This window comes from Chinchilla lanigera, unplaced genomic scaffold, assembly GCF_000276665.1.
Source record: "Chinchilla lanigera isolate Chin_1 unplaced genomic scaffold, ChiLan1.0 scaffold00048, whole genome shotgun sequence".
NCBI lineage: Eukaryota > Metazoa > Chordata > Mammalia > Rodentia > Chinchillidae > Chinchilla > Chinchilla lanigera.
This window is the reverse complement of record NW_004955449.1, coordinates 8,367,039-8,382,829: the sequence shown is the minus strand read 5'-3', so window position 1 is coordinate 8,382,829 and position 15,791 is coordinate 8,367,039. Positions and strand designations below refer to the sequence as shown.

Here is a 15,791-nt window from a genome sequence, read left to right as displayed (position 1 = left end):
GCTGGCCTTGACCTCACTTTGTAGCCCAGGCTGGTCTCGAACTCACAACGATCCTCCTGCCTCAGCCTCCCCAGTATTGGGATTACAGGCATGCACCATCATGCCTGGCTGTCACTTTAATCTTGCACAGTTTTCCCTGTTTAAGGCAGTATTTATCTGCTTAACTGATACCTACTGATGTTAACTGGTAATGAAAAATAATACAGTGGGAGGTGTCACAGTAAAATATCACATTATATCATTAATGGAAGTGAAAATATTTCATGGCATGATTTCATTTACTTCATTTATTTTGAAATAATTAGCATGATATACTTTTGATTCTAAAATCATTTTACATGTCACTTAAAATAGCACAATTAATATATCTTGCCAAAGATTATATATTTTTCAGTCAAACTATTAAAAATATTTGGGAGATTGAAACATTTAAATTATCAATCACATGATCATTAGACTTTGTGAGAAAATAGACTATGTGACTAATGAGTATGTAAAATGACTAGCAATTCTTCAGAAAATGTGTTCCTTGTTGGTATAGGTAATATTCAAAGTGCAAAACAGTTCTTCACCACCTCTACAAACCCCTGACCAAAGTCAGAAATAGGTAAATCTTCAAGTATAACAGTGTTGTTAAATGTGATTAGTTGTTTTCACTTACTTAAAACATTAACAGTATTGAACATTATTGTAGTTTTTAATGCTATCATAAAAACCTTACCTTGAGCTAATATTTCAAAGGATAAAAATCATGCTCATGGATTTTTTATGTGGACTGCTTCTCAATCAAGACTTTTACCAAAATCAGTACACTGTACTATTGTATTTGAATCTATTAATACAAGAAAGGAACTATACCATGACCTGTTATAAGAGCTAGAAGATTTTACAGAGATGCATTCATTGTTTTTCATGCATTGATTCTGAGCAACTTAAATTTTTTTTTCTGAGCAACTCTATTTTGTCACCCAAAATAGAGTGACAGAAACCTAACCTATACAACTTTAACATTAAAGGATTCATAGAGTGGAGCAAATATTCATAATCACAAATCTACAAAAAACCTAGTGACACAATATACCACTGTAAAAAAGCTCTCTTCTTCAGTATGACTGCCAAATGTAATCCGTCATAACCAATACCCAAAATACATGGCATTGTTTGCTTACAGTGTACCTATCTTGTGCTCACAAAAATCCACTGATGGCTTGAGGGTGCTGGAATTCATTTTAGCTTTTTCAATTCCAATACAGCATTTGAACATTACCTTTCAGATAACAAAATGGTTCACTAAGGACATAGAGAAACAAGAGTAGAACCTGGAGGGAAATATTAATCAAAACACTGTATAGTAGAGACAAACACATACCAAGTGACTCAATAATGACAAACGTTGGCTTCTCTGTAGCTAAAGGGAGACAACGCTGCAGATATGATAACAAAACTCTAAAGACAGAATCATAGTGGAAATAATAATTGTAGCACCATTCTGCCTTGAAGGAAAGCTTCTAAAACATAAGACATTCTGAGATATAATCACATACTGAAAAGAGCCATGAAGTCTGTGACTTACTTTATAAATGTATAAAATATTATATAATAGTTCCAAAATCTTGGCACATTATTTAATATTTCTATTCTATAGAAATACACAGAGAAATGAAAACAGTTCTGCCACCTCTGACATTTTCCATAAAACCCATCTAATATTTCTTCCTAAATAAATGAAGAAATTACGACACTTAAGAATAAAAGATTTTCTGGTACACAGAAATTTAGAACTTTTCTAGTACATAGAAATTTAGCACAAATTTAGAACTCAGTTTTCTAATCTCTAAGTTAAGAACTTCTCCTGCATGTCCCACCTCAGCAGCCAAGATACCAGCCTCAATAATTATAAGCAAAAATAAATACAACAGATTGAATAAACTACACTTTCTGATTGTCTGCCTCATAGCAGTTGAAGAAGCAGCAAATTTCTTAACTAATGCCTGTCCACTGAAATCCCTGGTGACAAACAATAAGGAATGCATATTCTTCGACATACTCAGGAGGTCGAGTGTCAGGTCCCAGGTCTCGGTGTAAAGAAATCCTGTCACTTGCAAAAGCATTAAAGCAGTGCTTTGCTTCCCCGCGTTCTTTCTCCTTTTGCTCTTCAATACTTAAATTGGTTGTCTGGAAGGCCTTGCCAGATGCACCGGGTGCGTTGGAGTCCTGAGGTGGGCGGTCGAGAACAGGTTTCAGTTCTGCTGCTGTGTAATATCCTGGCAGGCAGGGTCTCTCCCTGGCATCAATGTGTTGCCTGACAGGTGCTCCTATTTGCATTTTTGGCATTACATCTTTGATATTGTTTACAGCTTCTAACATTAAATCAAACACTTTGTTTTTGTTTTTCAAGTTTCTTTCCATCCTTGATTCCTCTTTGGAAAATTGAACATTTACTTCTCTTTGCATTAAAATCAAAATTAAGATAAAGAAAAAAATTACTCCACCAAGTTTCCAGAACTTTTTGTGGCAAAGTCTTTTAAAATGTAACTTTACTAGTCGCTTTAGGTGAGCCATTGTGACATTAATGCTTGTTTCTTGACAAATAACAGTTAAGAGTTTCTCTGCTACTTATACTTTTTATCATAGGTTTGCTGGTAAGAAAGTTTCTTTAAATGATACCTATAAACAGAAATGATAGATGTTATTAGTAGCTACTCATTCTTACGGGTGTGGTACAATTCATTCATTCAGCCAACAATGTACTCAGGATTACCAAGAATACCAAGATTTTCTGCCCTGAACAAAACTACACTTTAGAAGAAAACAACTGTGCAATTAACTATAGTGTAGCTAGGAGTACAGAACATTAATAAAAAGCACATTTTTTGTCAGCCATGATGGCACATGCCCACAATCCCAGCCCTTGCGAGGCTGAAGCAGGAGGATCATCAGGAGTTCAAGTCCAGCCTGGGCTGCTAAGTGAGTTCCAAGCCAGGCCTGAACTACAAAGTGAGAACCTGTCTCCAAAAATCTCCCCAAAATAAACACTCCTCCAGGAAATCCCACATCTTTATTAAATCTGGTAACATCGACTACATGATATAAATAAAATTATTTTTAAAGCATATTCTGAGCTTAGAAAAAAGGAATGTTTTAACTTGATAACCAAGGAATTACAGTGTTTCATTATGTGGACTGTAGATGTTGTTGGAGAGATCCATAGGAAGGCAAGGATGCACTGACAGGCCCAAGCAAGCATCCACCTATGAATGTCTTCATCTATGCAATCTGCCCTTAAACTGTGAACCTTACTCCAACTAAACCAAGCAAAATAGCAAAGCAGCTTCATTAATAAGTAACCTTCATTCTGCCATATTTCCTCACCTGAGAGCACTTGTGAATCCTGCCCCATAAAGAAAATCAAGAACATTTACTGTAGCTTGCTGTTATGTAACAGATAATTTCAACAGCTCACACAAATACAAAATCTAACGGGAAAAAGAAAATACATTTGCTTCCCTTGAAGTGTCTCTAGGGTTCACACAGCAGAATTCAAAGTGATGAAATAATGAAATACCTCCCGCTTTGACCTTAAGAACACAGTCCGAACCACCATGAGCAGGACAAGCTACCCAGGATGCCGAGCACAGCCTGAGTCCCAGTGAAGGCCAGTTCTCTCTGTGATGCTTCAAAGGATGGAAGGTGAAGGGGTTTCAGCATCGGACTGCACATTATGCACCATAACAGCCAATCAGGAACAATAGAGGGAAGAGGGCCACAAAGTGCTTGTGGATGCTAAACTCTAACCCTAAAGAAAAGATCATTTGTAGCATTAAAAACTAACTTTATCACTTTATTGAGCTTCTCTTTCAAAGTTATTATTAAATTTACAATAAGAAAACCAAGTTCTAAGATGGATCCTCTGGTTTCTTATAGAAAATTTTAAGCTGAATAAACAAAATAGGCAGAACTTAGTTCATATACTAGTTTTGATTGGAAGGCTCTATATTCTTTTCAGTATGGAATAAACAATATGGCTCTTTAAAATACCTCAACTATGTTATATATTCCCCATAAAAGCAAAATTCCAATATTTCTGAGCTTTGGTTGGTTTAAGAACTTCATATAAAGAATCAAATGACCTCTTCTACTTTTCTTTGCTTAAAAAAATTCATAAGGAGTCAGAGAACCATAAAATTATAGTTGGACAATTCCTTATTTGTCAAAGGTTGTTTTAGGCTGTCGCTACAAAATTAACCTTCAAGAAACAGGAACTAGGATGAAACCTGGCGAGTCAAACAATGAGGCCATGTCATATGCGCTATGGAAAGAACATGGAAGGATGCAGAAATGTTAAGAGATTTCCCAAGGTGATAATGTTTAGCAGAATCTTGAGAGTCAGTACATTTTAGGCAGGCGGAAAACAGAAAAGCAAGAAGAAACGGCGAATGCTACAGCACAGATGCAAGAAAAGACATGATCAGCCCTGAGAACAGTACAAATGGAAGGTACAGGTAGGGAGTGGCAGGAGATCAGGCTGGCAGGTCAGATAAAGGCCAGTTCACTAAAAGCAGTGTGTATCGTCCAGTGAATTTGAAATTTACTGAGCCTTCCCTAAATGGGTAGAATGAAAAGACCTGAATGATTTTAAAACAGGATCATAAATGAGATTATAGAAATAAATCTCAAGTTTCCACCCTCAGTGAATATGACACTGAGAGATAAAGGGCACCAGACAGATGGAAAAAAATGATTCCAGAGCATCTAGCAAACGGAACCAAACAATAGGACTTGGGGAGAGAAAAAAGAAATGTGAGATGGATGGATAAAGTGATGGAATTAACAGTGGCAGGTGACTTGATTCGTGCAACTTGCTGGAAATTTTCCCTCTACAGTTCCAGAGGAGACCATTTACAAAGAAGCATGGAATCCTAGAACTAGCTAGATAGAGTGCTGAGAAAACCGCTGGCTGCGGGAGTCGGAGGGGCTGTCCTCCATAGCAGGCCAGTGCACTTTCAAGATGGCTCTGCACTGGGTGTCTGGGCTGGAAGTTCAGGCGGTCAGCTCTCTAGACACCCAATTTTGTTGGACTCCTGGTGTGCACACGTGCATCTTCAGAGAGAATCTGAAAAAACAGGACCTGGGATGACAGCAGGTTCATAATGTCATGGCTTTAGGACACATCACAACTGTCCATGTCAAGTTCTAGGGAAAGTACAGGGGGAATGGATGCCAACTCTAGAGAAAACTGTGCCCTGTTGGTACACAGCTCTGGAGAAAATCATATGAAGAGCTGAGCAGTGCAGGAAACGTGTTCCCAGAAAGAGCCTGGGCCAGTGAGCGGCTCTGAGACTGGGAAGGGAAGGAAGCCCCTTTCACCCTCAGGGTCCCTCCAATGTTAAATGCCATTAAACCCTCTGTAAACAGGCTTTAACACTGTGCCAGTTAGCACAGGAAAAGTATTTCCAAGGTGCATATCCGTTACTGAAGAACAGGCTAATATTTAGAGCAGAGAAACAATAAATTCATAATCTACCCGTTCACCTACTCAGCTCTTCTAGTCCACTGGGGTCTCAAGGTTGGTTTCTGTAGATTAGGAACCTGTAGTGTTGGTCAGGTCACTTTAGAAGAAGAAATCAAACACTGCTGTTTGGAGCTGAGCCTCCATGCCTGCCACAAGGCACTGTTCACAGGTCCACTGAACAAGCTCTCAGAGGGCAGGGGAGAAAATCTAACAGCCAGAGTATATAATTTTGATCACTTGATTATAAAATGCCCTCTCTGCAGGAAAAAAAAAATCCTTTAGTGGGCATTTAGATGGGACACAGGTTCTGTCCATTTGAAAGACCTATCTATCCTCAAGTTTATCTGTCACCAGTCTTCCAGTCCTGTCCTTTCAGGGCCCTGGCCATACAAATGATCACCAACTGCCCATCAACCAATGTAGATCTGCACTTCTAGCTATCTCTTATTACAGAAACCACACACAAACATATCTATCTACCATTCAAATTTCTGCCTATAGGAAGAGTTTTCCTTTTCATCGTCCTTCACAATTACTCATGGGTAGGCCACTGTTCTGCAGCTGTCCACTCTTGGGTAGTGTGGGTGTACTGCGCAGCCTCATTTGCAAATCAGCCTTGAGACTTTTCTCTTCCTCTATCAGTAGGACTAAGAAAATCCTCAAGAAGCCGTAAGGCATGGGTTGAAGGAAACAAAGTGCCATGGTTTGGATAAATGTCTCCTAAAGTCCCATTGGTTAAAAGCTCGCTGTCCACCCTTGTCTCTATTTGGACAACATGGAAGTTTTAAGAGGTGGGGCCTAGCAGAACACTGGGGGTAGGCCCTTTGAAGGGAACATTGGGGCCTAGCCACTTCCTCTTCCTTTCTTTCACATCTTGGTCATGAAGTGAATGCTTCTGTCACATGTTGGTCCCATGATGTGCTGCCTTGCCTAGGCCTAAATGCAATGGGACCAACCAATCATGGACTGAAACCTCCAAAACTGTGAACCAAAATGAACCTTCACTCTTCATAAGATGACTACCTTGGGTATTTGTTATAATAATGGAAAGCTGACTAACAAAAGGCAATGTAACAGGAGTTGGTATTGGAGGAACTGGGTCCACTCACTCAGGGAACTGAGATGTATTTTCCTTACTTTTCCAGGTCTCTTTCTCTTAGTCCTTTTCTCCTTGATGACAGACTGTCACTGTGCATGGACAACCTATAGCCAAATCAGTCAGACAATATCCACTTAGTGACAGGAAGTTCTGTCTCTATGGTAATCCATGGTTAAGCATTTAGTATCTAACTAGTGGCCAGAGGAGCTGTTAATCAGTGGGTCAAGTGTTATCTGAAGAGGGAATACATTACTTCAAAATGCTAAAGATCTTTACTGTGATTCTGGTATTGGTGCTTTCCACAGCCTCCACAGACAGTGCCTATTTGCTAGACACACTAAAAGAATCATAGGACTTGTGATAGTCAAAAGCTGCAGTGACAGTATTGCTCACACTGTGTCTTGAACTTGCTGCATATCCTTCTTTCTTTTGCTCTGGTCATCACTCAAACCTGACACCCTTTGAGTCACTCTGCATGTAGGTTAAAGGAGCATATTCAAATGTGGTATATCCTCTCTCCAAAATCCATAAAAGGTCTGTCAATCCTTAAAGGAACACTGAATGCCCAGAAATGTTAATGAAATGCTATGCTTCTGAAATTTTGTGGGGATGATTTATCATCCTCTACTTTTCATATGCTTCACTAAGATATTTAAAATACTTGTTATTTTATGCTCAGCAGATACAATCAATATCATACAGTCAGTATAGTGAACCAGTGGAATGTTTGTGGAATGTTAGGATGATTAAGATCTCTAGGACAGGAGAACTTCCTAGACCTCAGGCAAGACTGTGAAGATATACTGTTGGCTCTGTTACATAAAACAAATGGCTTTCAGTGGTCCCTGTAAATTAGCACCTCAAAAGCTATAAAACAAATGCCAGAGACTGCCCAACTGGAAAAAGATATTACATGTGGAATGACAACTTCATTGAGAGTCACTCAGCATTCACCTACTCAGCTGATTAAGTTTAAGATAGTCCACAACCATTTTCTCAGACTCATCCAATTGCTGCACAGGCCAAAGAGGTGAGTTAAATGGGGAGGCAATGCCACAATTCTGATATGGAATGTGGCATCAACCTCAATGATTTCCTCAGGGATGTGGTATTACTTCTCATTTATCACCTTAGAGATGGGGGCTCTAAGGTCTTCTGCTTTCTCTCACTTGAGAGTCACCAAAAACTGTGCCAGTTATCTGGGATTTCGATTCTAGTTATACATTAAGGAAGTGAGGAAATAAGCACAGACTGCATTGGCTGACCATCTGGACCCACTGAGTTCAACTCCACTCACAGTTTGAGGGGTAAGTTGCTCCTGTAGTATTTCCTTTTCTCCAAAGCATGGTCTGTAGCAAATGGCTGCCTGGTCTATGGCAGAAAGAGTTCTGGCTCTGTGAATTAGCATGGCTCTGGAAGCTGGGTGAGCCAGTGACTCCTATTTCTCATAATTAAAGTGAAATTGCTGTTATCAGATCTAAATTTTTTTTCCTGTCATGAAGACAACTGATACTGTAGTCCTTACTATCTATTTTGTTCATTAGCTACCACTAGAAATCTTTCAAAGAGACATCATATCAGCCACTAGAAACACCTGCAGGCTAAAGCTTTCTGAGGGCTGTATTCCTGCTTCAATTAAGGAAGATGGACCTCCTTTATCTTTCATCCTAAAGTGCTTATTGCCATGTATATTCTGTTACTAGGGCGTAACATATCTGCACTAAAATCAGGAAGCCAATCTCAGTGCCTAAAAGGAGAGCAACCACCAGTGTTTTTCACAGATGCAAGGGTTCTCCCTCACTAATGTATTTCTCAGTATCTTGGTGAAAGGAATGTCTACTGGGCCTTTTCATGGAATATAGTCAGTAGATGGGCATGCAGGATTCACAGAGTAAATCCAATCAAACTTTCCTTTTTTACAAGAGATATAAAAACTCATAAGCAGAAGACAATTTCCTCCAGTCATTTTCCCTTTAAAGCCCCAAGAGTATTCAAGGATGGGGAAGTGCAAGAGCAAAGAATAATCACTTGCTCAACTGTGATCTCTTTGCATTCACCTTTCTCCAAGGTCACCCACAACTCACTTAGTAGATGTTCATGTTTTATTTCTCATTTCCATCACCCTGTAGAAAAGTGTTAGTAAACTTTCCAGAAAGATTCAGCCAGTCAGAAAATAGTTTTTGCATTGCAGACCATATACTGTGTATGGCAACTATTCAACTCTGTACTTGTAGCATGCACAAACACACACACAATATATAAATGACTGGGCATAGCTGCGTTCAAATCAAAGTTTGTTTACAAAAACAGGTGTTGCTGCAATTTGGTCCAAAGGCCACTGTTTGCCAACTTTGCTCTAGCAAAGATTTCAAATTCAGCATTTATTAATCTCCTCATACCTATGCCTTCCCCATTACTGCTACCTTCAAAAATTAAGTAAGTCATAAATCATGTATGGCACCAAATTATTTTTTTTATACCTAAGACAGTATCTGCCCATAAGATTAAGTTTCTCTAATGTGCAGTACACATTATGCCTTTACTTCTCCAACTACCTCTGAAATTCCTGCCTTACACACACTTCACGGTTAAGACATGAAAAGCCTCCTTTAATATACAAGTTTAAATTGGAAATAAACCAGTTTCAATCTAAAAATTCATTCTTTCAACAGCTGACATCAGGTAGGGTAATTTTCCTCAGGTCTATGCATAGTCAATTACCACAGACAGTGAGGCCTTTTAGACATATGCTGACTGCCAAGTTCCAAAAGGGGAACAGAAGGATACCTAATTCTGTGGGATTTATACTTAATTCTTTAGGCAAATGGGAGAGACCCTGATGAATTCTAAGCCAGGTAGCAGCCTAATCGGAATTGAAGTTTAGAATGATTACGCTCAAAGTTGTGCTGAATGCTGACTGGGGCTATGTGGTGGAGGCAATTAGGTGACTATTAGAAGTAATCTGGGCAAAAGATGAGGAGAAGGGATATGGAGGCTGGGAAAAGAGACCAGGGAGGCGAAATCAGCAGAACTCAACACGTCAGTGACATGGAGACTGGTGAAGCTGTGATCCGTGTTAAAGATGGCTCTTGACTTCTTGAATGGGATCAGCTAAAGGAGTACTTACTGTTCCTCAGGGAATGCTGGGGTGAACAAATAGGAAAAGTCATAGTGTTTAAAGAACAGAGAGACCCCTGGAGATGTCAGCAAATGGAAACCCCAAACAAGCTATGAAACAGGCCGAGAGAGCAACAATCCGAATTGAAACAAGAAAACAGTGTCAGGAACAGACCAATACATCCGAGAGGTCAGACAATGTGCAAAATCAAACCGAGAAAGTGTATAAAGAAATTGCACTTCAGTTGACATATGCACAAGCTATGCAAATTGTTTTTCATAAACGAGTTAAACATCAATTCTAGGATTAAATTTTTTTTTCTATGTTAGGGCTGATGTCACATGCCTATAGTCCCAGTTACTCAGAGACTGAGGCAAGAGGATCATTTGAGCCCAGGAGTTCAAGACTAGCCTCCACCTCAAAATCCATCAATATACAAGAAAGTATACTTTTTAATATATTTTCTTTGGTTCTGTAGTGGGCAATACTCACAAATTATAATAAATAAATATGCATGTGAAATGTAAACAAAGTGTATGAGAATTATATAGGGATGTTCAAGAAAGAAGAGCAGAGGTGTGTGCATCATACACTAAATTCTTATCTATCATAATGGGACGTTAGTAATCAATGTCAAACATTGATAAATTAAAAAACAGCAGTAAAAGCCTATTATTTCAAGAAGTAAATACTGGAACAAACATCTAAAAGAAGTAAAAGTAGTTGCTTTTAGGCAGCACTACTGGGGCTGTAGGAGAGGAGGGACAGGGGAGACTGAATTTTTGTTGTTACTGCTGTAAAGCTTTTACAATCTTATATAACGTTATCTACATAGAAATAAATCAGGATGGAAGTACAGGATCAGGTACTGGACTTGCCCGGTAAGGTACTGACTTGACTCAGAGATTTCACTAACCTTGTAGACGGAAGCAAATGACTACATTTCTCAATTTTCCTGTATCTAAGATAGGGAGAAAAAATAGTGCCCACCTATACAGTTACTGTGAAGATTAAATGAGTTAACGCATATAAATTGCTTAAAATAATTCCCAGCAGGTAACTATGCAGTATTAAAATAATAAATAAAGATCAATCTTTATGATGGAAACAAATACAAACTACTAATTGACAAAAAATAAAGATATTAATAACCCAAATGATTTTCAAATATGGGTTGTCTGGTCAATCTTTCAAAAATACTAAATAAAACTTCATTTCTTCCAGCTGGTCTTCACTCTCTTCCATGGGATTGAGGGCAGTGGGGAGAGACTGTTGAAAACTCCCAGTTATGGTCAGAGGTAAAGGAAAAGGAGTTCAGATTAAAACCTGAAGGAAGAGCATGAGCTGGGTAAGCCACAGTGGGAGGGAAAAGTCTACCACAGGCAGGCAGAGTGACACTGACAAAGACCTAGAGGCAAGAGGAACATGGCAATAAAAAAAGGCTGGTAGGGCTAAGAGCAGAGTAATGACAAGAGCGGTACATGCCTGACAGTGACTCAATCATTCCAAGCCTTTAGGCCATGGTAAAGAGTCTGCTTTAACCTAAGTGTGCTTGAATTTTTTTTTTTCCGGTACCGGCAATCAAACTCACGACCTCACACTTGCCAGGCAAGCACTGTGCTGCTGAGCTAAATCCCCAGCCCAAACCTAAGTGTGATGAAAGACTTCAAGTGGGTGTTACCATGTCCAAATATTGGGGAAAATATCACTCTGAGTGCAGTGTGAGGAACCAACCAGAAAGGATCCTGAAAGAATTCAGACAAATAGAAACCAAGCAAGGAAGTGTGAGAGTGAAGGAACGGGAAAGAAGGCAGATTGAATTTATTTTGTAAATAAAACTGACAGAGCACATGAAGGATTTATCAGGGATTTGAAAGGCAGCTAACTTCAACTCATCTTTTGCCCTGGTTTTTGGTGTGGCTGTTGTGTGTGTTTTGCTTTTGGCTTCGTCTACCCAAAGTACATTCTTTAAGTAAAAGCGTCCCTCTTTTGGCTCCTCACCATGAGTGATGTGTTCAATTGTGAAGAATTTCTAAACAAAGGTACATGACATTTCAATCACAAAGTCAGCTTTTCACTTCTACATGATGAAATCCAGATCTTGGAATAGGACCAAATGGCCCCCAAAATAACACAGAATTGAAGTAGATGATGTGGGAATAGCAGCAATCCTAATTAATCAGACAGAGTAGAGTGGAACCTGGTTTCTTCTCCCCACTTTCTTTGGTCACTTCCCAAAGCCTCTCCCTGTCTTGACCTGTCTTGATTTTCTACTCTGCAATTAGGCTTGAAATTAACTTGCCACATGCTCTCCTTTCTTAGCCTTCAGAACAGCTGTGGTCTACATAATCTGTGTCCTTCCAAAGTTCCTATATTGAAAGCTAAACCCAAAAGTGTAGGTATTAACAGGTGAGGGCCTTTGAGAAGTGCTCAGGTCATGACAGCTGACTTCATGGATGGATGTATAAGAGGCTGAAGGGAGTCTATTAGCCTTTTGCCTTCTACCACGTAAGCAATGGGCCCTCACTAGACACTGAATCTGCCAGCATCTTGGTTTCGGACTTCTCCGCCTCCACATTTTGAGCAGTAAATCTCTCTTTATCAATCACCCATTCCAAAGTATTTTGTTGTAGCCAGCCCAAAGAGAATAAGCCAGCAACCATCAGACCCATGAATTGGCTAGGACCCTACACCTTTTCTCCACCCAAAGCCATCAGCTCTTGACTGGGGCACCACAGCTGCCCCTTAACTGGCATCTTAATGGATATTCGTGCCCTCCTGATACCCATCCTCAGCAGATACCCTGAGGTATGGACCTTTTTAAAAATGTGAACTGGAACCACTTTTCTCTGTGTAGTCTTTCGGCAACTTTCCATAGTCCTCAAGCTAGAACCCAGTCACCTTAAAATCATCCCACAAGACCTGAATCTTGCTTTCTTCTTCTTCTGTATTTATAACTGAATGAACCAAAATTTTATAGTCTAAAAACAGACTTCATTGGTTTTCCTGTAAGTTATTCTTTTCTCCTCCTCACCTCTAAGAATACCTTCTTTTTTGCTTTCACCTTTATAACTCTTAGTTTTTTGAGATAAAGCCCCATTTGTTGCCCAACCTGGTCTCAAACTCCTGGACTCCAGTGATCCTCCCATCCCTGGCTTCTTAGTGCTGAGTGAAGGTAAGTCCCTCTACAACTCCTGACGGTTCTTAAGACTCAAGTGTGGTCTTGCCTCTTTCAGGAAAGTGTACCAGTGCCTATACCCACATGCACACTGGAGCTGAGAAAAGATCCTGCGCATATTTCTATCTTTTGTTTTACGCATGTGGTGTAAATTATAATCTACTTCTGTGTGTATCTGCACATACGTGTAAGTGGATCACTTCAGAAAGTGACAAGAATGATGGGATAAGTCTGTTTAAGGGGGGTATTTTGAGGAGGATTAATGGCAGTATGCCTTTTACTGTAATAAATTTTAAAAAATTAAATATTCCCCATATATTTCAATCATACCATTAATATATACAGGCGTGCACTTGTAATCTTTGCTACTAGGGAGGCTGAGGCAAGGGGATGGTAATCTAAAGTCCAGCCTGGGCAACTGAGCAAGACCCTGTCTCAAAGTAAAAATAAATAAGTGAATAAATAAATAAATAAATAAATAATTTGGGCTATGTTTTTCTCTCATAATTTTTTCAGACTCCCATCCAAAACATGGAATTTAGCCATAAAAATCAGAGTGAAAATAGAGCTGGACTGAATTATTTTTCTTTCTCAAACTTTCACTTGAAAATTAATCCCATCAAAATCCCCTCAGAAAAATATTTCAAGGGTTTCCCCCCCAATACACTGAGAATCCAGTGAAAGTACAATAGTGTACAATGACACTTCATAGGCTCCTACTGTTTGAGAGATTTAATATGACAACACAGTCCTACCTCAAGTGTCCCAATGAAATGCTTAATTAGGATTACAATAGTTTTATTAAAGGTAATTTTCCGTGTGTGTGTGTGTGTTTGTGTCTGAGACAACTGGCAGAAAAATGAGCCTTAAAATGTAAATTTTGAAACAGTACAATAGCACCACTTTCATACTGTTGTCATAAAATGAACCTTGTGTGTTAAGGCTAATTTTCAAATATAATAAAGAACATTCCTATTTTAAGGATAAGGGTTATTTTGTGAAACTTGTTTCACTGTTATATGCACACTAGAGGGTACTGAGTTAAAACTCTGAATGCTTCTTTTTTTCAACTAAAAATTGCAGTTTTAAAAATATTACTGTTAAAGCAATGTGCCTGAAACCAAAAATCTAGAGTATTGCAGATGGATGGGAGACACTGGGTCACTGCCTTATAAAATATGTTTTAAGCCAATATAATAAAAGATCAGAAGAATAAACAACGTTGCTCAAATTGGCTCAGAAAATTAACTGTGGGTATGAAATACCAAGGAAAAATTAAGAATTTCAATCCACATGGCATCTTCAATATGCATGTGATCCAGGAGCAGAAGACCATGAAGGCCTAAGTCTCCATGGAACCGAGCGTCACTGGGACACACAGAAATTTAGGCATGGCCCGCAGGGTGGTGCACACCTGTAATCCTAGCACTCAGGAGGCTGAAGCAGGGAGGTAATCACCGCGAGTTCGAGGCCATCTTGGCCTACAGAGTGAGTTCAAAGACGGTCTGGACTACATAGTGAGACCCTGTCTCACAAAAAAAAAAGAAAGAAAGAAAGAAAGAAAAAGAAATTTAGGTAAATCAGAGCGGGACAGAGGACAATGGACTTTTCTCTAATTACAAAAGCCTCACAAACTACATGAAAGAAAAAAGAGATGAATATCTTCTGATGAGTGAGAATGTGGGTGGTGAAATGGAATGAAACAGGAGTGCTGACTCAAGTCCCTGGAGTAACAACGCTGTCTCTAGCACTAACCTTCAGGGGGAAATGAAGTTGGGATACCTGTCAGCTTCAGTTTAATCACAAGCTGGGTGGCCTGACTGAATATTCCAGGCAACAAGAAAGCCTAAGAATGCTAGGACGAAAGGAAGTTCTGAGTACTTTAAGGCCTCATTATCATAATATAGGGAAGCACCTGCCCCCTTTACAAACAGAAATTGAGGCACTTTGTCACTCTCGCTAACAAAAACATGTTATGTTTCTCCCTAGAGTTAAGAATATAGTCTCACAACACCTGCCCAATAACCAATGAAAATTATTTAGCGGTTTATTACTCTGTATGGAGACAACAGGGTAGGTCAGGCTCTTTTGAGAAAAGCAGGAATGCCCTGGTTGAATGAATAATTATGACCTTTTATGCTAGTTCTTTTGTTTTGTTTTTACCCTTTAACTGCACTTTATTTTAAAACTATATATATTGCGTACAGCGTTTTAAGCTAAATGTTCCATTTAAAATATATTTTAAAAATTAGCAAAGCAAGAACTAAACATACTTAGGGTGTGGAATTGTTATTCATTATGAGAAATTACTATGTAAAACCGATGGGTTAAACAATATGAAAAGAAAAATAGTTGATACAAATAAACTGCTCAGAATGTTTAAACTAACATGTGTGCTAGGCTTCAGATATAAATAGTAAAAGTTAAATTCAAACAAATCTAATTGCAGGGTGTGTCTTTAACCTAATGTATTTTAGCCACAGGCTCAAAGAAAAAATTTATAATAAAAGAAGTAACAGATTTTCCCACAACCCCAAATTCTCAAATTAAAGTCATTTTCTGATTTTAATAACAGACTTTTAGTTTAAATGTCTCCATTATGTCGTTTACCTTCTATAGCAAAGTTATAGCAACATGTTTTAAAAATTAGAAAAACGGGTAACGGTGGGGCTCCAAAACCAGAAATACTTCGGCGATGAGTTTGCGAGAGAAGGAAATAAAAGTCTAAGGTAAGCGTCAGTTTCACCCCTAATTCTTAGGCTCCCGAGAAAGCCTAATTAGGCAGGGCAGGAATCTGGCCCTGGCACACCCAGGTTCAGACGTGGCAGGATCCTGGAACGAAGTTTTCTGGCCCCTTGAGTCATGTGCCGGGCGAGCGGCAGCC

The 15,791-nt window shown here is 39.1% G+C and overlaps 1 protein-coding gene across 2 annotated transcripts in view; it reads right to left on the bottom strand.

Annotated features, from left to right (window-relative positions):
• The window catches only part of Galnt3 (polypeptide N-acetylgalactosaminyltransferase 3), a 41,038-nt gene that overhangs the window by 24,159 nt on the left and 1,088 nt on the right, over positions 1–15,791 (bottom strand). Inside the window, exons 1-2 of one of the 2 annotated variants that reach the window (XM_013518790.1) lie at positions 3,566–3,666; positions 2,048–2,667 (exon numbers count right to left, since the gene is read on the bottom strand). In XM_013518790.1, coding sequence (XP_013374244.1) covers positions 2,048–2,562 — 515 coding nt within the window. In that variant the 5' untranslated portion in view covers positions 2,563–2,667; positions 3,566–3,666. Of the gene's footprint in view, positions 1–2,047; positions 2,668–3,565; positions 3,667–15,791 lie in introns of those variants that run through there. The other variant, XM_005393291.2, reaches the window with a different exon arrangement.